Source organism: Lates calcarifer, linkage group LG10 (genome assembly GCF_001640805.2).
Source record: "Lates calcarifer isolate ASB-BC8 linkage group LG10, TLL_Latcal_v3, whole genome shotgun sequence".
In the NCBI taxonomy this organism is placed as follows: domain Eukaryota; kingdom Metazoa; phylum Chordata; class Actinopteri; family Centropomidae; genus Lates; species Lates calcarifer.
Window position 1 is genome coordinate 10,794,978 of NC_066842.1, and position 27,175 is coordinate 10,822,152.

General features: G+C 42.1%; 2 protein-coding genes across 6 annotated transcripts; both read right to left on the reverse strand.

Annotated features, from left to right (window-relative positions):
* Positions 1-2,478: 2,478 nt before the first annotated feature.
* On the reverse strand, positions 2,479-19,045 carry zmp:0000001167 (protein phosphatase 1 regulatory subunit 12A). Of its 5 annotated transcripts, none has more exons than XM_018682023.2 (25): positions 17,050-19,045; positions 13,008-13,138; positions 12,684-12,802; positions 11,542-11,698; positions 11,240-11,384; positions 11,068-11,142; positions 10,877-10,956; positions 9,435-9,616; positions 9,226-9,335; positions 8,930-9,127; positions 8,699-8,781; positions 8,505-8,594; positions 8,219-8,320; positions 8,014-8,115; positions 7,812-7,902; positions 7,576-7,713; positions 7,380-7,482; positions 7,170-7,273; positions 6,934-6,993; positions 6,807-6,829; positions 6,636-6,699; positions 6,445-6,549; positions 5,043-5,093; positions 4,760-4,810; positions 2,479-3,835 (listed from the first exon to the last, which is right to left on the reverse strand). In XM_018682023.2, exons 1-25 carry the CDS (start codon positions 17,323-17,325, stop codon positions 3,749-3,751), a joined length of 2,727 nt encoding a protein of 908 aa, XP_018537539.1. In that variant the 5' UTR covers positions 17,326-19,045; the 3' UTR covers positions 2,479-3,748. The 5 variants fall into 5 exon arrangements, with proteins under 5 accessions (XP_018537539.1, XP_018537529.1, XP_018537520.1 ...); XM_018682013.2 differs by having other exon boundaries at positions 8,930-9,124; positions 9,435-9,640; positions 17,050-17,676; XM_018682004.2 differs by having other exon boundaries at positions 9,435-9,640; positions 17,050-17,676.
* Positions 19,046-19,185: 140 nt separating this feature from the next.
* Positions 19,186-26,849, reverse strand: pnpla2 (patatin-like phospholipase domain containing 2). The gene is made up of 9 exons (XM_018682047.2): positions 25,995-26,849; positions 24,872-25,104; positions 24,016-24,081; positions 22,886-23,095; positions 22,732-22,792; positions 22,118-22,330; positions 21,727-21,859; positions 21,335-21,457; positions 19,186-20,635 (listed from the first exon to the last, which is right to left on the reverse strand). The coding sequence occupies exons 1-9, from the start codon at positions 26,179-26,181 to the stop codon at positions 20,320-20,322; spliced, it is 1,542 nt and encodes a 513-aa protein (XP_018537563.1). The 5' UTR covers positions 26,182-26,849; the 3' UTR covers positions 19,186-20,319.
* Between the last annotated feature and the right edge of the window lie 326 nt (positions 26,850-27,175).

The following is a 27,175-nucleotide window of genomic DNA, read 5'->3' on the forward strand; positions in this document are numbered from 1 at the left end:
GTTAAGAGTTCATGTCTGCTCAAGGCAAAAAGTTGTAGACAAAGTGAGTCCAAGTTAGTCCAGTGTAGGAGGAGGAGGAGGAGGAGGCGGCCTTGCCAGCTCTGAGCTGCACAGAAAACCTGGACCTGGTTCTTGGTGTGCTGAAAAACATGGCATGGATTTAATGTAAAGGATGAGGCAGCATCTGTGTGAACCTGGCTGGATCAACAGGTCGGACACCACCTCACACTGAACATGCTCATTAGATATAATTGAGATGTCAGGTGCACTAATCACATAACGTTAAGTGTTGGCTCCAGCTTTAAGAGAAACCTCCTCACATTATTAATACACTCATTTTTTAACAGTTTAAACTGTGAAGTCTTGTTACAGGCTGTAATGGCTGCCACCTTATGCTTACATATTTACAATTAAAACACCAGGATCACTTGGCAGAGGCTGTAAAAATACTCTCCAGGTCACAGTAAGAGTGCTTACATTTTCATCCTATCTATTCCGAGAAGTATCACGTCACTCTCTCCAAACTAAATCATGTCATCTCTCCTCCTCTGTTCACCGGTCGCTCCATAAATTCCCTCACCTTTTTAGATCTTATTTTACTCCTCACAAAACAAATCTACACAATGATTTGAGACAAAGTCAATATTCTCTTTTACATCTCTTCTTATTCTCAGGTTTTTTTCACAATTAATTTTATACGAGTGATATTTCTTTTATGTTATTCTACTGAAATCTGTTTTTAATATCATTAATCTTTTATTATTACTACCATAAATGGGGTTGCAGACATTTTTTAATTTAATATATTTAATTATTAACTCTTCAGCTGTCATTTCTCTGCGGTTGTTCTCCAATAAAGGTGTCAAATGTCAAAGAAATACTTTTTAAACAAAACTTAATAAAGACAGAGGCCTGTTAAGAGAGAGAGTGGGTCCGGTGATCTTTCTGTGGGCGCCCCAAAATGCAAAAATCCACAAAACATTGTGTCCAGAGCCCCAGAAACAGCGTCCATGTGCTGCTGTACTGTAGTCAGGTTTGTTGTGTTTCTGTTTGTTTTGTTTCAATAATGTGATTACATTAAAAATGTAGTTAAGGTGCACTCCACCAATTTTGCCCACAGACATCAGGGAGAGTATCAACAGCTATATGTTTTCTTTCCATGTCAGAGTTTGAAACATGATGACCTTGAACAGGCACAGAGGCTTTAATGGACTACTGTTTAGCTGCATTAAAGGAACTTTATCATCTAGAGTTTGTTAGGTGACTGACTCACAGGAAGGGTATATCAGGATATCTCAGCCTCTGCAGCTTTGATTTTCACCCTTTTTTGTTAATCTTTCTCTTGTGCATCCCTGAGCTGTATTGCAATGCTACACCAATCACTGGAGTTCCCCTTTGAAGGATATGAATTGTAGGCAAAATATCAACAGAAATATTACAACTAAATTTACAGGGCCTGAAGATTAGGCAAAAAGCCGTAACCTGGAGCCTGCTGGGGCCCTGAGGATCTTTGCCCTGTTGGGTTGCCATGGTTACATGAGTATTGCCTGAGGTTTGTTTTGGTGTTCACAGAAGCACATCATTTCTCACTTATTGCAAGTTTTTTTTCCTGAAAACCAGTCAGTCAGTAAAGAAAACAAAAGCTGAAATGGCGAGGACACATTTTCACCTCCACTGTAGCATTACATTAGTTGCACCTCTTGGTGGCGCTGAGGAGCTGTTTGTGCAGCATCTGGCATCATGCCGGGGGTCAGAGCCACAAACCCTGGGAAAAGCAGTGCTTTGTCCATATAAGGCTGCAATCCATCCGCTTCCCTCTTCCTCCCTAGCTCCCTTCCCCTGTCTTTCTCAGACCTGAGGGATATTTACAGAGAGAGTGCCTCGGCCAGCCTGCCCTTCCTTATTAGGAGCTCAGCTTGTTGTCAGTACTTCTATCCTGCAGGACAGTGGTCCATCTCTCTGCTCTCAGATGAGACAAACAGACAGATGACTGGTGTTAACTTCACTCTAGTGCAACAGCCTACTGGACGCTCATCCAGCACATGTAATGACACTCATTTCTATCACGTCAGTCCAACCACTCATGATGTGCCGTCCACTTGGGAGCAGCAGTAAATTAATGTTACAGTCCAAACATACTGTAAATACATCTGTTTCAGCCTGTTTCTTCTGTTAGAGCTCACGGTGTGTGAGCGTTGCAGTGCTGCAGCTGTTCCTTTTTTTCCCTCTCCCTCCCCTGTGATGCAGGACATCTGGCTACCAGAATACAGATACAACAGACACTGTATGAAGAGATGATACAAGCACAGTGTGGATGAAACAGGAAAAAACCAAACCATTGGAAGATCACACAAGCGAACGGCACATTACTAAGAAGCCAGGAATCTGAGAAAGACTCAGTGGTGAGGATGGGTGCGACATTAGGGCACATCTAATTTGGTGCCATACCTACTGTGTACATAATGACCAGGCAGTCGCTACAAACACACTTTTTTTTATTAGGGTGCAGACATCCATTTAATATATTAGAAAACCAACATGTGAAGAAAGGCTACATGGAATTTTACTTCAAAAGGGTATTATTCAAGACTAATATTTATACACATGTATTATACATAACCATGCTCCCTTGCAAGAGAGGAACTGACGATGAAAAACTATGAAAATAATATCTTTATCAATGGTAATAATTAAAACCATTCATAGCATATAGGCTTTGACAGAACAGCAATTTTTAATAACTGTGCAATGACCTTTGACCTTCAGCTATGGATAACTTCTCCCTCCACTTACTAAGTGAGAAGGCGCTGCTCTGAAAAGTAAAAATCGTCTTGTCTGGAGGACAGGCAAAGCCTCGCAGATCTTTTACTGCTTTGCAGAGAGTAAAGTGCTGCGGTCGACTGACCTGGTTACGCGGTCATTTTTAAGAGCATGGAGTGTGTCTGTGGTCACAAAAAATTAAAATGTCATGTGGGGAAGTGCATAGGTGGAGAGGTAGGTGGGTTCAAACACTTGCATGTGGAAACAAAACAACCCAACAGAGCTTCATGGACATTTCTCCGCCACCCCCCGCCCCCTCCCTCGTGTTGTCGGGACGTTGTTGAATGTAAAGACGGAGCCTGAAATGTGTTTCAGAGCTGACTTTTAAAAGAATACACCAAAACCTTTACTGCTTGACAACACATTAGATTTGGACTGTGAGTCGGGTAAATTTGTGAGTGTGTGACGTGAGTGTGTTCACAAAAAAAATAAATACTAAGTGGGAGCTTTTAAGGCCCAAGCTGCCTTGTGCCCTCAGTGGAATGTGCATTGAGGAAGTATGTGATGCACGCATAGGAATGTGTGTGCATGTTCGGGTTCCCCTGATGCACGGTCGTAGTAGATGTCGTGTTCTTTCGTGTGTTGCACCAGCCGTCGGGCATTTTGGGCTGTCGTCAAGTCTCGTGTTGCTACTGTCAGAGCCTCTGACTGAAGCCACAGGGGCCGTCATGCCATCGGTCTTCCTGTGACTGATGGGCATTAAGGCACACAAAAGCCACTCCAGCTGTTCGCAGAGAGGCATCACAATCCAAAGTCGAGCTGTGGTGTTCGTGTACGTAGGACATTCTGCTGCTTCTCTCCCCCCTCTCGCTCTTTGGCACTGGGAGGAATGTGTGGAAGGAGGGATGGGTGGATGGAGGGAGGGGAAAGGGGAGGGGGTTCCCTGCTCTTCTTGTGTCTCTCTCTCTCTCTCTCTCTCGCTCCTCGTCTATTTGGAGAGTTTGCTGATGACACGGATCAGTGCTCCATTTTCATCTTTAAGACGCTGGTTGTCTGCTCTCAGGTCAACCAGAACCTGGTGGTAAAAATGAAGCTCATTACAACAAATCAGAAAATATAAAACCAGATTCCATTTCATTATATGGTTAAGTTAAGTTAAGATCATATATAATAGGCCTGTTGTTAATTACACCTGTGCTTTTTTTTGCTATGATATATATGCGCTGAAAAAGACCTATTAATCAATCATTAAAAAGGCAGATATTAATATTAATGCATTAAAAGTGAGTTAATAGAATAAAAAGGAAGCAGGGTAGCTAATTAATCTCGTATTAAACACATACGGTCAAGTGAATAGTTTCAAACCATGAGGACAGTGATCATTTGCTGTAATTCTCTCATAAGTTTAACAAGAGCTGTTTTATACATATATTTGGTTGAAACGTGGACAAATAAAGCACACACATTTACTCTGTTACCCCAAGTTGCTCTTTCTACAGAGCCTCAACCTGAACTAATAAACAGCACAGAATTTTTAATACAAATTTTATTAATACTTGCTAGCTGGTTCCCTTCATACAGAGTCACGCTAGCTGTCTCCCCCTGTTTCCAGTCTTGATGCTAAGCTAATCTACTGCTGGCTACAGCTAGGTACTTACTGTACAGACATAATAGTATCAATCTTCTCATCTAAAACTCTGCAAGAAGAGGAATAGAAGCATGTCCCCTAAAATACTGAACTATTCCTTTAAGGGAAAATGACTTTTATTCTTTATTTATCAATGGAAAGGTTGGGCTGTTGGGCAGGTAAAACAAACATGTATTAATTTGATAAACAACCCAATGAAGCTATGAGAAGTAACACACACTGTGTATAACAGCTCTCTACAGTGTGCCTTCACCACAGTGCTGAACTGCACAAGCTAAAGCCAAGCTAATCAAGCAGGAGCATGCAAAGTGTCTGTGGCCATGATAAGATTCGTTCTGAACATCTCCTCACCTTAAGCTCCTCCTCCAGCTCTGCCATTCGCCGCTCCAACATCCTCCGGTCCTGATGCCAGGGAAACGTGCCACAGGGTAGTGGGGGGTGGGGGGTGGGGGAGGAGTGGGGCAAGACAGGAAGTGATGTAGAGAAGAAGGAGGACCACCGAATTTGAGTGAAAACAGGTGAGAAAGTGGTTCGAGTGGGAGGAGAGAGGAGAGAGCGTCAACAGACAGCAGGAGTGGCAGTAGTGAGGCAGATGAAGCTACCAAAAAAAACATCATCAGCAGAGAAGCATTACCTTTCTCTCCAGCTCCAGCAGGGCTGAACAGTCGCTGAAGCGCTCCTGTCTCTGTCAGATACAAAAAACTAACAATGTTATCACCATCACAACAGCAGGTCTATGTGATCACTAGAGGGCCTGTGTCCAAGAAGGCATTTTGGATATCAAAGTTACAACCTGTGATATGGATGTCTGTTCTGTTAAATTCTATTTCTAATTAAAGTGAGACTATGCAACATTTGCTCAACAACCACTGCATCCACAAAGACATGATAATAGTAAAACATAATAGTGATGGTAGCACATGGAGTCAGAAAAATATCAGTTACTGTGAATTATCTGTTTACTAACATTAACAACCATCACTAGTCATACCAGACCAGACTGTAGAGGCAAAATCTCTGATGATGCTGAACCCAGCCTGATGTGTTTTATTTCATATTAATATAGTTTTTTCATTTACAAGGGACAAAAGTGGCATTTCTTCTTGCAAAAGTTACATAGTCTCACTTTAACCTCTCAAGTCAGCAGCTTTAAAGACATCTTCAGGTCATCTGACACAAAAAACATGGCTGTGTCAAATCAGCAACTGTTCGCTATACACACATTATATAAGGAATTCTACTTTAAAGGACAAACTGGACACCACTCAGTTCATTCCTTTATTAGGCAGCTCTCTGACTTGGCCTTTTATTCCTTGTCTGCACAAGGCATCATGGTAGTTAGCTCTCAGTTCTGGACCATTGATTGTACACTATTTTTCATGGTGCACTGTGGGGCCATTTGGGGTTTAAACAGGGAATAATAATTCTCAGTAGACAACACAAATAAATTTAAAATGTGGTTAATAATGATTGAATTCGCATCTATGACTGATGTATCCTGCTGAGGTTCAGTGTTACTTCTTGTTTTACTTTGTGACAAAACCCCTGAAATGTTTAAATGACCTGCTGAAATGTGGCGTAACAGGAGCTCAAGTAGAGACAAGTCATTAAGTCAGTGAACTGGCTCAGTAATGTCAGTTACTGGCTCAGCTTTGCAAACATTAGCTAACATTAGCCATCATAAGCTTCTAGAGCATGGAAGGCAAAACCCCTGATTGCACTGATGAGTATGGGCGCACTGTATTATAAATTCATTTAACTTTTCATTTGTAAGAGGATGGTTGGATTACTTCTTTCAAAAGTTCCATATTTCACATGTCAGACAACTTTGATTAAAAGGGTTTGGTAGTCTGACGAGTGATAGCCAACTGAACTGAACACAGAAACAGGGAATCCATGAAAACAGATGGCACACAATGACAGAGCCTTTCAATTACCGGTTTTACCACTTTGAAATGCTTCCCTTTGTCTTTTCATGGGGGGGGGGGGTAACAATAACAGTTTGTGTTCAACTTAGTGTGCGTCTGTGTCGTCACCTGTGTGGCCTTTTCCAGGTCCAGCCTAGTCTGGCTGACAATCCTCTGAGTGTCCTGCAGCTGAGACTGGAGCTGGCTGTTTTCTCTGGAGACCTCCTCAAATAACTGACACACACAAACACAAACACACAGTAAATAACTGGGACAAACAAACAATTTGTGCGACCTCAATATCAGCCCTGTCTGCCGACCTTTTTAAAATCCTTGGTCTCAGACTCTCCTCCCTGGGTACAGTCGTTACAGGATACATCTGACCTGAGTGGACGAGGAGAGCAGAGGTCAGAGATACAGCTATCACAGAGGCTGAGCTGACAGAAGGAAGATAGGGTGAAAATCAAATAGGCCACAGGTCAGATTCATACCTGGTACTCAAGTGTTGGTCTGTCTGTAAACAGAGAGGACAAACAAGCAAGTTATGCTGTTGCCTTAGGTTACAGTTCACTGTGACCACAAGTAAATACACACAAATGAAGACACACAGACACACACCTGTGGATCCAGCCCACTGCCTGAGAACTCCTCCTCTCCACTGGGGTCATTGTCATCACTCTGCAGGTGACACAGACAGGGCAACATGCTCTTGTAAAACTCAGAAGTCGAGTCGAGTTACAACATCGCCCGTTTTGTTTTTCCAACTGCTGACTCTGTCTTTTCTTGTTTGCATGGTCTGTTATCCATCCTTAATCAGTTTTCCAGAAAAAAAAAAAGATGTCTGTGGTGTTTACCTCCCCGGTCCTCTGTGCCTTCCTTCTGGCCCGAGCTTGTCTCCTCTCCCTGCGCTCCCTGGCCCATCGCTCGGTCTCGCTCTCCCCCGTGCTGGCCTCAACATCTGGAACGAAGCCAGCCGCATGTTGTTTAACACCGAATCAAATATTTCAACAAACACTGCGCTGTTATGCGTCTTGTTGGGGAAAAGGGGAAGCGATGGTACGTACCTCTCCTGTCAGAAGCCTGAGGCCGTGGAGTGCCAGCGGGCTGCGTGAGACCCAGCAGGTCCGACTTCTGCAGGCTGGCAATGCGAGACCTCCAGCTCACTTCCTGTAAACACAGTATCCCCCTGCTATGTGATGTCACATGACATTATATAAGCGCAGCCAACACAGGGCTATAACTCAGAAATATGGCTCTCACCCCCTCCTCTCCCTTCTTCGGTTTTGCTTCCTTCTCTTTCTCCTTCTCTTCCTCTTCCTTCTTTTCTCTCCCTTTGTTGTCCATCTTCATGGTTTTCATCGTCTTCTCCGCTTCCTGCAGATCGGTTAGTGTCACCCCCTTCACATGAAAGAGAGACAACACCGTCTTATGTACCAGGCCTTCAAACGGTGCTAGAAAGCTCTGTCTTCCTCTCATGAAGTGGGTGGTGTTTGTACCTGAGTGGAGCGGCGGGACTGCCGTGCGTGTCGGGAGCGAGCCTTCCTCTGCGCCTCTGCTTCTTCATCCCGCACTGGTGTAAGATAGGATCTGCACAAGTCAAGTCAAAACTTTAAGCCACAAAGTGCCGTCATCAGGCTCACATTAAAAACAAAAATCATCCCCTGCGATAAAACACGAGACAAACAGCCTGAGACTCACTTGCGCCTCTGCTTGGTCTCCTGTTCGCCTGCGGTTGTGCCCTGAAAGTTGGAGGTGGTAACGGCAGACTGATCCTTCTTTTCTGTCTGTTCCTGAGGAAGTCTTTGGGAGAAAGATAAGAGGCAGTCATCTGATCTTTCAGATAAGTGTGGAAAAATGTTCTAGGCAAATTAACATACAGTACAGTGTACAAAAAATGAAATACCTCTGTCCCAAGACGCTATTAAGGCGGCTGAGTCCGGCAGAGCTTGTTCCTGTGCTAGCTGAGGTCACGGTGGGGTCATCCAGTCTCTTTCCATAAGATGAGCTAGAAAACGAGACAAAACCCATCAGAAACACAAAGGAATCCCTCACAGCCGCGCACACACGGACACACACACAATTAGTACTCACTGCTGGGGGAATGTAATAAGCTGTGACACAGCAAAAACAATCACACACAAACAGGGGAGCAAACAAATACGAGACAAGCAGTGAGCAGCATGACTGACCTGTGAAGCAAATAGGGAGTGGAACTAGTGAGATCATTCCCTGTTTGACTATGAAGGCGCCGGGTGTAAGAGGAGCTACGACTTAGCCAACTGAGAGAGAGAGAGACAGGGTGACAGGGGCACATATGCAGTGACTCAGAAAAAAACAGATTCTGGTTTCACAAGTGCAGAAGCATATGAGAGCAGAGGCCCACCTGTTGGAGTTGTCAGGGTTGCTGTCTGGAATACTGAAGAGCCTCCGTGTCGGAGTGGGCGGCACCCGAGCAAGCCTCGGCTCCTGAGAACGAGGGGTGAGATCAGTGCATCAGTTATGTAAGCTGTAAAAGACGTCTTTATCTGGCCTGTTATGGTAGATTTATAAAATAATAGCTGTGGTTTCATGGGTGGATAAATCCTCTAATCACATGAGTGCCTGCCGTGCGTACCTTGGTGTCAGCCTCGGAGCTGAGGCGGGGGCTAGAGGCAGAGCGGGTCATGCCCAGGCCCGACTCGGGAGGTCTGCTGGGTTCCTGGCTGGAGTCAGACAGTCCAGCTGAGCCCAGAGTCACCGAGCTGCCTGCCTTCCTCAGAGATGTTCTCCAGGAGCCCGGGGCCTCGGTGGCTGTGGGTTTGCTTGGTTCCTGCTACACAGAAAGTAAAAGTTGCCGTCTATGTTGTTCAGTATTGTCATGCATCTGAAACAGACATGTGATGTTTGTTGTATAATATCTCTATATATGACCTTTTTCACTTGGCTTGCAGCAGTACTCGTTGGCATGGAGGTAGGAAGCAGGCTGGTGGTGTTTCGTTTGTTATTCAAGTTGTTTATGATTTCTCGGTTTTTCGCTTTCTCTGCAACCGTCAACAAGTCAACAATTAGTGAATCACAGTAAAATCACAGTTGGCTCCACAGACTCGCTTCAAAACAGAGACCACAGCAGCTGCTCTCACCTGACTCTCCGTCACTCTCCGATTCGCTCTCCTCCTCCGAGCTGGAGCTGCTGGAGGCCTTCGCCTGGCCCTGAGACTGACTCTGTCCCGTCTGGCCTTCCTCCTCCTCGTCCTCGGCCGGACTGCTCTGCAGGGCAGGAGGCGGGTGCTTCTCTCGCTCGTGGAGGCAGATTTTTTCCTTGCTGCTCATACGAGAGATAGAAGTCCTGCAGGGGCGGGGCCAAGGTGGGGTGGAACAACAGGTGGCATGCAGGGAGCTGATCAGTGAAGGCAATCATTCCACGTGCAGCCAATTAGAGCAAGCATGCGCCAATCATCACATCAGTGGGTGGAATGGTGGGTCACTTTCTGTGGTGCCGTGTGTTGAACTGCTGTCTTATCACTAAATCACGGTTTTCACTACATGTAACTTCAACCAACAGGTTTGATTTTTAAATCATTTGTTTGTGATGATGTAAACTTTACACAAACCCACAGGGATAAAATAGCAGCACAGCATCCACACAAATGGAAAACGATTACTGTGTCCAAATTCCACACTACACACTAATTATGTACAGTATGAATGCTCTATATTATAATATTTATAGTATGTATGTTTTTCCAGTTGGTATACAAGAAATCAATGGTTCATTATGGGAGTACAATGCACTTTAAACAGAAAATCCTCTGCACACTGAATGTTTTTAAATTTACCTTATTTTGACATTTTTCCTGCATGAACACAACTCAAACCCTGCTTAGAATTAATGTTAACTATTACATCTCAAGGTGCATTAGATCATTGTGGAAAATGCTGAAAATTAGTGTGCAGGACTGCCTCATGGTAATATTGGATTCTTTCAATTTGATTTGTCAGGTATTTAATTTACTGGATGAGCAAAAAGGGCATTACTGTCTTACTGAGTTATTTTAACCATACACTGCTTCTCTGTGGATTTTGCAGAAAACACAAAATATATCAAAAATAAATACATTTAGCTTGATATAAAATTTCATTTTGCTTTTATTGCTTTATTTTTTCCCTCTATCAATGTCCTTGTGATGGCAGAGATGCTCTTGTAAGATGATTATTTTTCTCTTTTATGCAATACATTGTGGGACAAATATATGCACTGACATGTTAGCTGTTCACTGATATTAGCCTATATGTGTTTTACTATACTATGTTTTTTATGTTGTATGTACAGTTAGTGTTTAGTATGAAACTGGGACACAGTGTTACTGACTGCTATCCAGGTCAATGTCAATGGATAGAAGTAACGTGGTTCACAGGAATGCTGGGACTGTTAACATCACACCTGCATGCAGACAACTGGTACTGGGATTACTGGGATTCAGCTGAGGAACAGCGTAGCGTGTGCCCAAACACACACACACACACACACACACACACACACACACACACACACACACACACACACCAACACACTGGCACTGACCTGCGTGCACGAACTGGTACCATGGAGATTTGCGGGCTGGTCTCAATAACAGGAGTCTGTTTCTCTTTCTCACTGCGTAACTGAAGAGGAATATAAACACACATAAACACAGAGAACATTTGCCGCTGTAACACTATCAATCATATCAGGTTTATCTAACTGAGTGAGATAGTTGCGGAGCCTGCACTCACAGCGTTCTGTCTCTTCTGTAGTTCCTCCAGAGTGTCCACGAGGTTCTCATCGGCAACATCTAGAGGTGTTTGGCCCTACAAGGACATTCACAGAGTATGATCAGTCATGGCACGAGCAAAGACCTCAATCACAGACTTAATGCCAAGGAGAGGTTGTTGGTCTCTCGCTCACCACATTGTTGACGGCAGCCATATCACACATGTGGTCAGCCAGCAGGGTGCACACTTCCTCCTGCCCCCAGTGAGTCGCTGCGTGCAGGGGCGTCCAGCCGTCGATGTCCCTGCTGTCCACATCTACCCCACACTGTAACAGCACCCTGAACAGGAGTTGAGGAAGAAGGGAGGAAAGAGAAGAGAGGGAGACGACAAGAATAAGGGCCTGTGAATAAAAAGCTGTTTGACTTGGCGCGGCACCAAGATAAGACAAAAGCTAACAAGGGGTCATTGCTGTCATGTGTGAGGACTGATGCTCACTTCAGGACTTCGATGTAGCCTTTGGCAGCGGCAACGTGCAGAGCGGTCGCCTTGGTGTTTGGGTGAGGTGTGAGAGTGCCACTTCCTGCCAGCACCGCCATGGCGTCCTGGAGCATGATCCTTTCCTCCTCCTTTCTGGCGTTGTCCACGTCTATTGCTGTGACGCGCACATGAACACACACCTCAGAGCTTCGAAAACTTAAAATCACCTTCCAGTTAAATCTATAATGTATTCTGTCAAATGTAAAACTGTTCAGTCAGTGTGTGTGGACAAGAAAGAGAGAAAATATTCAGCACAAATATTTATATTTTATATATCATCTGTGGTTTCAGTTGCATTCAGATCTGAACAAACATTTGACAGCATTAAAGATTAAAGCCTAGAGCTTCAGTACACTTCAGTGCTGTGAAGCTCACAGAACATTTGGTACAAACTGTCACTATCCTCATTACTTTACCTATTTTAGGCTATTCAAAGCAAGACATGCAATTTAAACGTGACCATTTGTAAACAGTATATACAGTTTTGATTTATGAAAGGGACTTTAGAGATTTCATTACCAGTTTTTCACTCCATGTAGCCTGAGCTCTGATGATTTCCTAATTGATTCTGCTCATAACAAATAACTTGAGAACCACTCATTTAAACCACATGGACTGATACAGTACAGTACCAAAAAGCACCTGATCATCTACATTGTGTTTACATTATTCCAAACATCAGCAGCCTCTTTTATGGTGGAATTTGCAAATTATGCTCTGATACTTCTGATAAATAATACAGCTAATTAAATACTTAAAATGGAGATTAAAATTTCCTAGAGCTACAGCTTGTACCATCCAAAACCCAAACACATTCAATTTGCATTCATGTGAAAAAAGCGGCAAATAATTACATTTAAGAAGCAAACACAGTTCTAGTATTTGTAATTATGATTTATTACTGTGGGTGATTTCTAAAATTGATTTCAGAGCTGACCATGCAGTCTTGACTGCTGTCAAATTCTCACAAGCATTAATTCTGGTGATAAAGGTACATAAAGATCACATGCACAGCCACGTCTCACCAAAACTGATGAGATGCAAAATGAGACTGAAGTTGGAGGTGAAGGTGTTAACGTGGGTACACAGCGATTCCTCACCTTGCTTTTTAATCTCAGCTTTGAGAAGTCTCTCCATGGCGTCCTCTGTGGCCACATCCAGCGGAAGCTCTCCTTCACTGTTCACCGCCCCGACGTGAGCACCGTGCTCTATCAGGTATCTTCAAAGACAAAAACACAGTCAGTATGAAGGGTTTAGATTCCAACAGTAAAAAACAGAAAACAGTGTAACATATGTTGCCCACAAAAATGTTCTGTTCCCGTCTATTGAATGTTTAAGTGACTCAAACTCCTGTGGGCCTGTTGTTTTTGAGTATTTAATCATACTGGCAGTGAAGTGTCAGAGTGGCGAGGGTCAACACTCACTTAGCAATCTGGATGAATCCGCAGGACGCCGCAGCGTGCAGAGGAGTCCAGCCCTCGTTGTCCCCTCTGTTTACGTCACTCCCGCTCTCCACAAGAAACTGCACCATCTCTGCGTTTTCATCAATGCAGGCCTGTCAGAGGACACACAGCCACATGATGGATTGCTATACAAGTGTTCACTGTTTAGTATAACAATCCACACTTCACACATTAAAAAGCAGAAACCAGGGTGCACATGTCAGTCAGAGTCCAGTTTCAGTACAGTAGAGAAGATTTTTGACCCCTTTTGGTTTGTTGTGAAAGGCAAAACTCAAACACTTCCAAAATCTGTTAAATTCAACTAAAACACTAGGGCTAAAACAATGACTACTGTGTCTACTTGTTATAATGACTTTCTGTTAAGTGGGCTGCTAAAAGCCCTCAAGTACTTTCCAAAACAGTCATTCTGTGGCATGAGCAAACAGCGAATCTATTTAGCTGCTTTTCCCGAGGCCGGTCGAGCAAAGATCCCAATGTGATCCAACACAAGTCCCAAGATGAATCCCATGAGGACCTTATGGTATTATGTTATGATATACCTCTTTAATTTCAGCTAATATTTATGGAAAACAAACCTCAGAGTGTCAGATCTGAGTATGCCTCTTTCTCAAGTTTTTCATACTGTAAAAAGGCTCTGGCTTAATATAATTTATTTTTTCTGTTACTGAGTCATTCTTGAAACAAGTAAAAAAAAACTTTTCAGTGGGGGTGTGATGATTTCAGCCTCTCCACTATCAAAATAAGTTTATTTGTTTAAGAAAATGTTCCAATAACTTTGCAACAGTAGCAGTTTTTTTCACTTGGTTTAAAAAAACAGTGGTTTTACGCTTCAATTATTGACAACAATGACTTGCAGTGTGCACCAGCCTAAATTTGGAGAACTGTGAGTGTCTCTAATAGGAATAACACAAGATATTACTGATTCTTCATTAATGTCACAGCTGACCCTATGGTGGTGGAAGGACTGATTAGGCACTAATGTAATATAGGGTGTTAATTGGTGGATTTTTTTTCAATTCAGCAGAAGACTGAACTGTAAATTCAAGGTAATGCCATTGTGAAGCAGGAAAAGGCAGCAAATAGCCAAAGAGTATTAAGCACTTTTCTTAGATAAATGCCTTTAACAATCAATACATTACAAAAACTATTGTTGATTAAGTTTCTAATGCTAACAAATGCTAATGCAAACAGGAAGTTTCTTCATTTGTTTTGATAAATTAAAGGTTTTAGGAGTCAATTATAGACAAAAACAAGAGTCTACAGTCATGCTAGTATCTCCATGAAACTGTAGTGTGACACAACTGTGTGTAGAGCTAAATGCTAAAGCTAAAAATGCAACATGCTCACAGTGACGGCGGTAAAATGCTGATGTTAATCAGATATAGAATTGTTTATCATGTTCACTGTCTTAGCTTAGCATGCAAACATGAACTAATTTACTAAAGACAAATTACGGTTGAGATGAGGAGATGTATTGGATAAACTTAGATTATAATTAAAGGGATCAACATGGTCATTACAATTCATCCTGAGAGGGACATGAATGTCTACCAATGTTATGTCAGTCCACCCAATAATTGTTGAGACATTTCATCCAAAACAACTAATGTCAACCTCATGGTGGTGCTGGAGGAAAAGTCAGACGATCACCAAAGTCATTAAGATTCATCCTCTGTACGTAATTGTTGAGATATTTCAATCAGGACCGACTGAGCGACACTGCTGTCCCTACAGCAATACTGTTGGCATTACTGACAGTACTTGAGACAATTTTGCAGTGTACAAAAGCAGGTAGCTCCAAAACTGATAGAAATCAGCCTGCATGAGAATTAACAACAAAAATATTAGTGATTCTCACACAGGAAGAGCTTAATCTGTATTGGTGTAAGCAAAGAGTGGGCACATAGCTTACTATTTAAAAGAAAAGTATTCTTCTTTTCCTGCTTTACTCCATGTATTTTTTCATACATGTGATACTACCTAAACAAGGAGCATGTTTCTGTGTTGAATTTCATCACTATCAGCTGAGATACTCCCCAACATAAACAGTCTTTCCAGTCATTCATTATAATCCCAGTTTGTCTGCAGGATGTCACAGCAGCATCGAGTGACTATACCCCCACAGAACCCTTGTCCATCAGGCTCGTCTTAAGCCACCTAAGAGGCTTTGCTTTTGGGCTAAATCAACTAATCACAAAGCTGCAACAAGTCTCCTCCCTCCTTCATAATATGAGATAATTAGTCGGGAGTATGGTGGGTAAAAAACAGAAAATCCGTGACTGTAAGACCCTGAGATGAGGCTTGTAGTACGCTGAGCCAGAGCTTGGCGAGTCAGAAGCAGGCTTCACTCTCAGCAAAGGGGGGGAGCCTTCTGAAACAAGTGGGTGCTCGAAGCCAAATGAATGAACAGAGGGTACTTCTTGCACCCTGAGCGTTAGGAGGGTGCACATACAGCCTCCCAGCTGACTCCTTCACTGGGTCATCAAGTGACTCATTGTGGAAATGGCCTTTGACAACAGCAGCTTGTGCTGTTTGAGGAATGTTTTCCATTTCTTCATCCGAAATCCCTAAAGTCCCCTCCATGGGGAATTGGCAAAGGGAAGGAGAGAGAGAAGGAGAGACAGAGAGGAGAGGAGGGAGGGAGGGGAGGGCAAAGGAGAGGGAAAGAGCAGCGGAGAAGACAGAAAGGCTTTGGATGCAGAGGATGGAAAGTTTGGAGAGTGTGGGCCTATATTTAATTCTGGTTGCCAGGCAACCAGTGAGCAACAGGGGAGAGAGGGATGGAGGGCAGGAGAGGGACCACACTGGGTGACGGTCCAACATGTGGATCGACCCAAAGAAAGAGAGAGAGGGCCCAGGAACACGCTCAGTCACTCATCTGATCTGGTCATGGGAAAAGCAGCTTCGTCAAAATACATAAAATTGGCTTAAATTAGGAGGAAAACACTAATCATCTCTGAGCATGACATCACCTCAAAGACACACATACACACAGACACACAGACACACACTGGGCCTGCTGAACCACCATTCAGCTCCAGTGGGCCGGAAAATGAAAAGCACAACATCTTTTTATGTCGACAAGTAATGCGCAGATATCGAAGTTAAATGCATCCAAGTGTGAGTTCACTGTATGCAGATGGGGAAAGCAGTGTGTTTATGACACGCAGTATCATAAAAGCAGAGGAAATAGTGCATCACAGAGAGCTTGTGTGACAGTGATGTTGTCCAGACTGCTCTGCTGTGTTATGACTGAGGTGAAGTGAAGGGGAGGGGAGGGAAGAAGCCCACATTAAGACTGGAACATGCTCTGGAGAAGGCAGTACAGCCTATTTGGGACATAAACGGCAATTAAACTTGAACCACACTCTTTTTTTTCTGACAGAGTTACCCTGTTGATAGTGGTTGTTTTTAAACCAGTCTTTAAAAAACATCAGATGACAGAAACCTCCCTGAATTCAATGACCCAGTATTTTTACTCAGACTCCACCAGGGACAGTCTGTCACAAGCCTGCCAATCAGTTAATGTCTAAAAATGATCCCACAGCCTCTGAGCTCACCGCTTTTTACTGTCTCATGCTAACTGCCTGCTTGTATACCACAAAAAGAAGCCTGCAACTTACTAAATAACAACAGTGTGGATTACCCAGCCTGCCTACCAACAGGCTAATAACCCAACTGTGCCTGTCCACACACAGGCCACAGATGCTGCTGCTGCTGCTGCTGGGACTTCTGAAAACATAATGGAGGATGTTAAAGTTGAAGCTGAGTTACAGAAGCCGCTCCGTTAACAACAACAGAGATGTTTAGATTAAACTTAACTGAGCCATTTAACCTCTAACTCCCCGGTAAGTTCAGTTAGCGCTTCTCCGCTGAGGATCATTAACGGATCAACCGTCGCCGCTAGTTGAGCAACAGTTAGCAGCAACTCGGCGGTTAACTCACAACTAAATAAATAAATAAAGGCAGTTGGAAGCTGTTTGACAAACGTTAAACTTCCTACCTGGTGAAGCGCTGTCAGTCCGTCTATGTTGGCGTGATTTATGTCAGCTCCCTGCCGGAGCAGCGCTGCCACCTCCTCCCGGTCTCCGGCGGAGCAGGCGGCCATAAACACGGCCCCTTGGGCGAACCGGACTTTCGCCCGCCGCGTCCCGGAACCGCTCGAGGTTTCCCGGGCCTCCGATCCCGTCTGATCCGTCTCCGAGCCCAACCATCGCTGCAGCTGATCCTGGCGACGCTGTTTGGCAGCTTCGGACCGGGAATGGTCAGTGGCCGCCATCTTCCCTGGTCTGTCCCGGACAGATTCAGCTCATGGTACGAGGAGAAGCGGAGTGGATGGTTTGGATTGAGCCTCCCCCCCGGGCTGCGCCGCCTGGTGGAGACACACTGGAGGCGAAGCCGTGAACTTCAGGGCGAACTTCTGACTGAGTGGCAGTCCTGTGGTACCTTCAGGTACTCCTCGGAAATTTACATTTCAGGGGGAGGCATAATGTATTGTCGCCACTTTTCTTTTATTTTCTAAAATGGCCAAAAATAGATATCACAACCTAGGCTACAAACCATAACTCACAGGACAAAAACAAACACACAAAAAATAATTAGCCTAAAAATTAATGATGTAAAAAAAAAAAATAAGGTCGTTGTTTTAAATACTTTATGGTACGTACAATTTTAATATGTTTTATTTTTGGTGACATAATCACATGTACTCAGGACCCAAGTTTTTTTTATGTTAAAACTGTAGTCTTTTTCTCTTCCTTTTTTGTGTTCATGTGATGTATCCATGTGCTTTGTGTTTTTACCTTGAGCTGTTTCGCACAGCTGTACAACCAATCTTCAGAGCAAAAATCAATCGATTGATTGATTGATTGATTATTATCCAGATACGCTCATGCAAAACATCCCCAACATACATGCACACACACAAACATCAGTAGAAGTGAGATGTTTTGATTTATGATTTAGTGAAAAAATCTCTACTGAACCCAGTTCATTAAAAACGTAGTGGGTAGAATCAAAATGGAGCAGTTTATGGGGGCTTCATAAAATTGGTGATGCATAAAAGAAAGCAAACATAACAATGAAAAACATAAAAATAAGTAAGTCTACACTCTAAAACCTAAGAGACAGTCTAAAGAAAGTACATATAAAATACTATTTTTGTTTACGTTAACGCCAATTTAGAAGCTCCCATTTTTCCCGACATCATTTGAAGACATCGTAACGTCACATGTCGTACTAAGAAAAACCTGTACGATTAAAAAAAAAGTCAACTTCAACAAATATTTAGTCTTTGTAGCTGACTTGTTTGATTCCAGGATTCCCTGTTTTTATCAAGGACACTCGGTTAAACATGTTTCGCAACAGACCGCAGCTGATAAGACCGTTTGTGATGAGTTGTGTTATGATATGACTACACTGCTGAGAGTGAGGGGAATCCCAGGCTGCGCCGCCTCTGTTGACAGTAGCCTACGACCACTGTTGACTGCCTCATCTCTAATAAATCACTTTATTATTGGGCCAACATCTCGTTTGTTTTAATGTACTAAGTTAACAGATTTATTTGTTAGACCATAACTTCTAATAGACCAGAGAGGAGCATTTTCAGCGGGTGGAAAATGGCGTCAAATTAATGTGAATTCCAAATTTCAAATTATGAAATCTAAACACATGGCAAGAGATAAGATGGTTACAAATATGAAATCATATGCATCTTCCCAAAATCTATCATTATGGTTATTGCAGTTTTGGCTTTTATCCTCACTGCTTCAAATTGTTTTGACAGAGGATTTTATGAATAAAATAACAACCCGACCTGCCAATTTTCAGACCCCACACTTAAGCTGCTGTCAAACTGTGTCTCTCTGCAGTATTTAAAAAAGCTGCATTATCTCTGTGTTTTACACTCATGTCAGGAATCAGCAGCAGATATCTGTCATTTTGCTGGGACCATCTGGACACCTCCCAAATACACCTTCAGGTCTATGATCCACTGTTTGATTTCTGTTACTCATGTGTACTGTTCCCTGTCCTGTGTGCACTTTTCATTGTAAGTCACAGTTTTTCTGGGTAATGTGAGGATTATTGCTGTTTGATCTCTGAGAATTCACAGCAACGAGAAAACAGTAGTAAACTGCAGTTAATATTAAACAACACCAGTTTATTTAATAATCCCAAAATATTTTCCCTGCAACATTTTGACAATATGTTAAATTCACTTAGCAATTGTTTTATTGACATTTAAGGCACAAGTTGGGGCTTGATCAGACAGATAGTACTCAGTATGAGAGAAGTGTTTAAACAGGTAGGTTATTACCTAAGACCTTTTTCTGATGTCATACAGTGACATCAAATAAGAAAGTGCAATTCAGATTAAAAAGATTCTTTGATTGATAGAAAATGACATTTTTGTGTATGCATTAAAAGTTTGTAATAACATCAAAATCATTGTTCAGAAGATTTTTAAAGAAGAAATCCAACAAAATCTAGATTTCAATTGAAACCTAAAAGAGTTGTAACATACATGCAAGTAAATCAAGATGACAGATTTCTATGATTGGGATAAAAGAGCAAAGCAGTTTTGTATCCCTCATATAAATAACTGTAAAGACATAAGACACTGACATTAAAACAAACATAAAAACATAAAGACAGTGTTTTGCTTTCCTCAATAATGCATTGACATTTGCATATAATAAATGGAGTAACTACCTGTAACAAACAGATTTTCCCTTTTCCAGTCCCTCTCTGCCTGTCTAGCAGAAGTGACTTTAGAGTTTCATAACGCTGTTTTAACTACTGGTCTGACTGCATTCCACTAAAAACATGAACACTCTCCTATTTTAACCATGCTACTTCAAGTGCACATTTTTGTTTGTAACATCCTGTAATTCAAGTTTGTACATGACTGTTGGTGGGTGCATGTGCTAAGTTTAAATGCACTTCTGTGGGCCTACAGGCATACTGTGCCTAAGGGCTTGCCTGATTCTACTGCAGCTAAAGACTTATTTCATTGTCTTGTTTCAGTAAAAAATACTGAATTCACAGTAGGTAAGAGTAAATATGGTAAATTACTACCATTTCTGTCAACTATGTAAAAAGACTGGTTAGATTACATAAACCTTCCTGCTAACTTAAAAGTATCTAAACATCAGGATAGAAACAGATTTTTAAATCTGATTAAAATTCTTTTTGAATGTTTCAAATGAATGTTGGATCTAGAAAAAGTACATGATGAACCTCAGCACCTGCAGCAGAAATCTTCCAAAAGCTCTTAGGAGCTGATGGTGTCTCCAGAGTTGGCAGCATTTGGAATATTAAGACAACCTGCGTGCATTGTGAGGCCGTCTTCGGAGAGGATGGATGAGGAGCTCTGATTTGATGACATGGGTCCAGTTTCGAAGGAGCCCTGCAGGTCCATGTTGATGCACAGCACTCCAGACAGCAGCTGTCTCTTGTACTGGTCGAGACGCATGAAGACATCCTGAACTGAAGAACTTCTCTCGTTCACCCAGGTGGGAAACAGGCTGGTGGAGCTGAACTGGGATGGGAGGGACTGGTAGTGGTGCAGCTCCAGCTGACAGGAAAACCTGGAGTAAATTTACCAGCATGCAGATGATGATGTGATGTGTGACGAGGAAGCTGCTGTAAACATTGCACTTATTGTTATTAAAGTGGGTGTAATCAATATTTTTATAATGTATCAAATGAACATGAACACAGTGGGAAAGGGGTCGCTCGTAGTGATGAACCTACAGAGAATTATGCCCTGTATCTGCTCTTGGATTTATTGAGTTTAACAGTGAGTTTCAGCTCATTGCTCAACTGTCAGGCCACAAGTTTACTGTTCTGGCTCACTCTCACTGCTCTCATAGTGTTATTTTTGGGTGCAGCAGCCAACTGTATTCAGTGAAAAAGATTTAAAATTCCACTGTACACTAGCTGCTCATCACCAAACAGCAGAAAGAGACAGTAAGCAACTACCTAGTAAACAGTGGACCACTTAGCAGGTAAAGAGCCAGATATTTTCCCCAAGATCTGATTTATCGAGTTAACATCTTGTTTCTGCTGCCCCCTAGTGGCCAAAGTATCACTTATGACAGGTTTAACTTGAAAGGTAGCCATGTTCACAGACTGTTGGTATCAGCTAGATCCAGTCATGGAACATAAAGACCTAACATCTAATGTATTCTGTCATGACTGGAGTCAAGCATAACCACAGTCTGTAGATATATGGCATAAATGGGGAACTGTAAGTTGTATGTGTGTGTGACTGAACAGTCACCTACCTGGCAGATACATGCTGAGAAATGCTTTTGGAGGCCTGGCGCAGAACATGCTGCAGGATTTTAAATACCTGCTCACGAATCCATCCCACATCTTCCTGCACATCTGGCAGCCACTCCAGAAGTCTACACATGGGAAATGCAGCTGTTAGTCAGCGGGCACAGGAGGCTGGTCCTGTAATTTGTTCCATCTGAGTGTCTTTATGGCAAATGACAACAACTGTTGCAGGACAGTTAGTTTCCACTAATCTATAAAGACATAATTTTAAAAATCTATTCTAAATAGTACAATAACTTTTGCTGTACTCAGCTATAAATACCCAAGGAAACACAGTACTAGTTTGCCAAGTATGTGAGGAGGGACTGAGACCAGATGTAATTAAGTCCTACAGCACCTGAGAGTCAAGGACATAGCAGACTCCAGGGGGAAAGTGTAGGGAAGCATCATGGCTGAGGCCATCCTGACAGGAAGCAGGTTGCCTAGCGACTGTGCCAGGCTCCTCCTCTCCATGCAGGCTTCGACTAGAGCTACAGAGGGAGGAAAAGAGGAGCTCAGCAGTCACCTTAACTAGCGACAGATTTATTAAACAGAGCTAAACAAGAGACAGAGTAAGTTCCAACATATCAAATGCATTTTTCAGTGAACATATTATTTTTTTCTGTATGCAAATAAAGTAGTTCCCAGCCAAGATTACACTTGAAATGCACAAATACTGTGTTCTAAACTAATCCACATTTGAAAAGGAAAATACTATCCAACAGGAAGTGTTTCTGTGGTGTTTTTACCTTTGTGCAGGGTGGGTGGAAGGTGTTCCATGATATGCTCCTCTATTGAGGAACTGGAATGAACCATCACTGCTTTTTCTTCCATTTGTGGCTTTTCGTCCTCTTCATCACTTTTATTTTCCTCCTCTGCCTCATCGTCATTATAGTCCTCATTCTCCTCTCCATTAGCGAGCAGGGGTCTGTCTTTGAGAGGACCGTTGAAGTTAAGTAATCCTGAAAAGAAAAGCAAATAGGAAAGTGCTTTAAAACCTGTGATTAGTGGTGAGATTATTTCTTAATTAGTCAACAACATCATAATAATCAACACATTTTAGTTCATTTTGCAATTCCATGCTGACTATGTGCAGAAAATACTGAACTAAAGAAAAAAAAACAAGTCAACATGAGAAGCCATAGGAAGAGTCACAAGCCTAATCACAAGTAAAAGCAATCTATTGATTTGGTGATATGTGGTAGGAAGTAGGAAGTTCTGATAACATATCAGTATGTATGTACAAATATTTTCTGACCAGTGGACAAAAGATCAATAAGGCTTGTTAGCACTGACCAAGTTATATATATTTAAAAAAAGAACTTTGCAGGAGGTTAGAAAAAAATAAACCACATATTCTTACCATTCCTCTTTAAGAAGAGCAGAGCATCTTTGTATCCCTGTTTGCACATGGCCTTCATGATCTGCACTCCAAACAAACATACATTCATCTCTCATGAGTCAAAGAAGTCCACCGAGGTCACTCCAGTTCAACTGAGCCAATCAAGCTGACTTACCATTGGGTCTGGAGGGAAGAGAGCTCTGGAGACTCTGTAGAGGTTGGTGAGAGTGAACTGGATGCTTGTGTTAGTGAATCGCAGCTCGTGTATGTTGGTGGAGGTGTCTCGGGGGCAGATGTCGCTCTCTCCGGAGAATGGGGACACAGTGATGGTGTTTTTCAGCTCGTACTGGGGCAGGTTGTCTGAGATTCCTCCGTCGACATATCGCTTAGAGATAAAAGATAAAATATCAGGATCAGAGTAAACAGAGACATATCAGGAACTGGACAAAATCTAAACAATATTTACTGTGAATCCATAAATAAGAGGATATTTGGCCAAGGGGACAATCACCATGTGTGATAATAATGACATCATATCCTGCATATTGATTAATGTTTGTTTTTACTGAAGCTTCTGAACCTTTAATCGCAGAGCTGGGAGACACGCAGTGTGTGTCTACAGATAAGATGGGAGTGAAATCAGGTTTTTGAATTTGAGCCACTGAGGGTAGGAGAGGACAGAGCAACCTTAAAGCCTGGGCCAACATGGTCACATCTGGCTCTGCCACTCTCAAATTTTGGTCACAAGGCCTGCACACACACACACACACACACACACACACACAAGCATGTGTAAGCTCTAAAAACCCATCACAAAGGCCACAGAGGGAGGGTGGGAGCGCTGGTTATTGCTCAATAATATTCCCCCAGAAAACCTTTGTGCTAGAAACATGTCCAGCAAAAGAATACAAGTTCTACTTTTCCCCTTTAGTGTGAGATCTCAGACAAACACTAACTCCTGAGGAATTTTATAATCATTGTTTCCACACACTCGTGCCACTCAGCACAAACACATTCTTGAGGAAGGCGAGGGCACTGGTGGGGGCAGCTACCGATGAAAAAAAGTGCCAAAAATAACAACAATAACAAAACACAATAAGAGAAAATACAGTGCATGGTTCAAGGGAAGCAGGAAGGTAGACTGGCCATTAATCCTCTCCAACAGTAATAACTACTGTATATGTAGTTCTCCATTTAAAATCAATGCAAATCATGAAGGCAATTTATTTCCATTAGCCTTAAGATAGGGTATTGATAAGAGAAGGAAAAGTGGAGAAAATGCTGAATAATACTGAATTTACTCACCACTCCTTGCAGTGTGGGAGGAATAAGGCCACAATATACTGGGATGTAGGCACTGCAGACACATGCCTAATTAACAAAAGAGAAAGTATAAGAAACATAATTTGAGAAAACAAACTCCAGAAATACAGCTCCTGAACACATTGTTGGCATTAAGACAAAACTGAAAAAAACAGACAAAACTGTTGAAACACTAAAAGAATGACAATGTAAATATTAGGGTTGAATGATACAGTATAATGACATTTTATGAGCACTATGATAACATTATTCAGTATAACGCTGTTCTCATTAGATCATGATATAATTTAATTAGCATTACAATTACATTTCTTTGTTCTACTGTCGCAGCTCAACTAGAGGCTGCAGCTAACAATTATTTTGATTACTGATTAATTGTAAGACAATGTTTTAAAGTAAGTGATTAACTGAATAGCCTGAAAAAGCCTGTCATTATTTTGCACTACCCAAGGCAATGTGTTCAAATGTCTTGTTTTGTCTGGACAAAAGTGCAAAATCCAAAGAATTTTGGTATACAATGACACAAAACAGAGAAAAACTGTAAACCCTCAGATTTGAGAGGCTACAACCAGAGACTGTGTGACGTTTTTGACTGAATAGATTAACTGACCAATTGTTTCAGGTATAACATCATCAATTATACCCTCATTACCAATCATTTTTTCTCAAAACGTTTTATATATAAATGGCATCTCTCGAGCACCCATGGGCATCCTCAAAATACTGTCACATTATTAGTATGGAAGTATTTATTCAAGCTTTTCATGATACCAGATTTCATTAATAACCACCAACTCTTCTGCAAAGTATTGTGAAAAATATACTACACAGTGCACACCTGAACCACCTCCTCCTTGTTGTTGTAGTGAGTTACCAGGACATTTTCTCCATCGGTCACTCGGGTGAGAGAGATCCCTAACCGGCCACTGGCCCGATGGTGACAATCAGCTGGCAGAGTGCGCCGCAGCATGTGACGCACGATCTTCACCAAGTTAAAGGAAGGATGCATGGGTCCGAGGAATCGCTTCCTCGCCTCTTTGGCAACATCGATGATACTTGCACCAGCCTCTCCTGTGAGAACATGAAATAACGGTCTGTGAGAACTGATGAGATATCAGTGAGAGCTCATAAACATGCATGATTAAGGGTGGAGGGTTAGAGGTTAGATAAGGATAAGATAGAGCTTTGTTCATCCAGAGGGATGTGTTTGAAATGAATAAAGCTTGTCATGCAACTGTACACTCTCTTGAGTACACTCTCTTCTGTACTCAACTATGTATGGAAAACCAAGAATTACAGAATAGCCTACAGTGATTCTGTTACAGAACAATCCAGAGGCTATTATGCAGATATTGTGTTCCCCTTAAACCTTTTCTCCCTTGTAAGTCAATATTTAGGAATTTCTTTGAGAAAAAGGTGGTTATCACTGAGCACAACTGAATTGGAGAGGGTTTAGCTGGCATGGTATATTCATTTTGAAATGGTTCTGATCAGGATGCCATATTGGTGTTATGAGTTATGGTGTTATAAGATTTATATAACTGACAGTGGCTGAGGACTGTTTTGACTTTGTCCAATTTATACCCCTTTATCCTTTCCCTCTTCTATAATTCAGAGGGAAATATTGTTCTTTAGCTCCACTACTTTTATCTGACAGTTACAGCTACTAGTTACATTTTCTACAGATTAAACGACTCAAAAGTATAAAATTAGCTCCACCTCTTCAATTTAACAGATTAAAACGCTGCTCAAAAGTTACAATCCAGTAATAGCTACAGTATGCATCTTTAAGCCACTTTAAAAAGGGGAGGATGTTATACTTTCTATATATCTAGCTAGTAATATAAGAGTATGTTTACGGTGTAATCTCCCAACACCGATGATTACATTTGTGGTTACTGTATTTAATCAGTTTACAGTGCACTACATCCTCTCCACACACATGCTTTAAAGGTACATACCGAGACACACTCCACTGACCAGAGCAGTGGCAGTGAGAGCTCCAGCCGATGCCCCGTATATGTGCCTGGCGTTTTGCACCAGAAAAGGAGCCTGCTCCAGCAGACAGCTGGCCACACCGACATGGTAGATACCGAGGAAACCGCAACCAGCAAACGAGATGTTCCACGGCGAGTCTAACGGAAACATGCCGGTGACCGTCCGCAGCTGTGACAAGTGGGGCTAAGGTCGTCGGCTGACAATAAAGCAAAGTTCACTCGGAGATAATAACAGCTACAGATGAACTTAAAGTCTAATTTTAGAGCTGAACACCGTTCACCTTTTGTTGATAATGGCTCTTTACATGCTGTCCTTAGTTTAAAGGACTTTGCGGGCTAGCTGTTTTTAGCTCTCTACTAACGGTAGAAGTCACTTTGTTGTTGCGGATAAAGTCGCTAAATTGACATTATCAGAAAAACAGAAAAAATCCTTTGAGTCGAAACTAAACTCCCTTCGTAAATGTTGTATTTAAAGCCGTCCTATGCTAGTTAAATAGATGCATGGACAACCACGGGGAGTTGTTGTTGTTGTACGCACTTACTTAGCGTGTAGTAGTAGGAGGGAAAACCGGCTTGCCCAATCACAATCGACATCGCTGAGCATACTGACCAATCACAATTGAAAAAGTCGATACAAGGGCCATTCACAATCCGCACCGCCGAAACACCGTGAAGTCAATGAGCGGACATTGGCATCACTCTGACAGCTGTAAAATGTTTTTTTTCCCCAGGGAGATCAACGTGTTTTGTTTTGTGCTTTCTAAATTTATCCTCCTGTTTGTGTTCACATTTATGTCAGGAGAAAAATGTCAATGTTCTAAAAAGCTAAACTAGGTTATATTGGGACTTTCTTTCGTAACAGGTGTTATCATTAAGAAGAATTTCCTACTACGCAATATTGGCAAGATTAACCTATTGTTTACAAATCGATTAAAGCAAAACTGCAGTACTGCTCACTAATAGTTATCTGTTCTTGTTTATTTGTTGTGGTCATTTTAGAAGTTACAGACACTCAGTGTTCAATGAAAGTGTCTGGAGATTATTTTGTTTGAGAAACTTTGTCCAGAAGGAAAAAAAAATGATGATAAAATAGATTTTTTAAAACGTCCTAATAATAATAATAAAAAAAAGATGCCCAGTGGTTT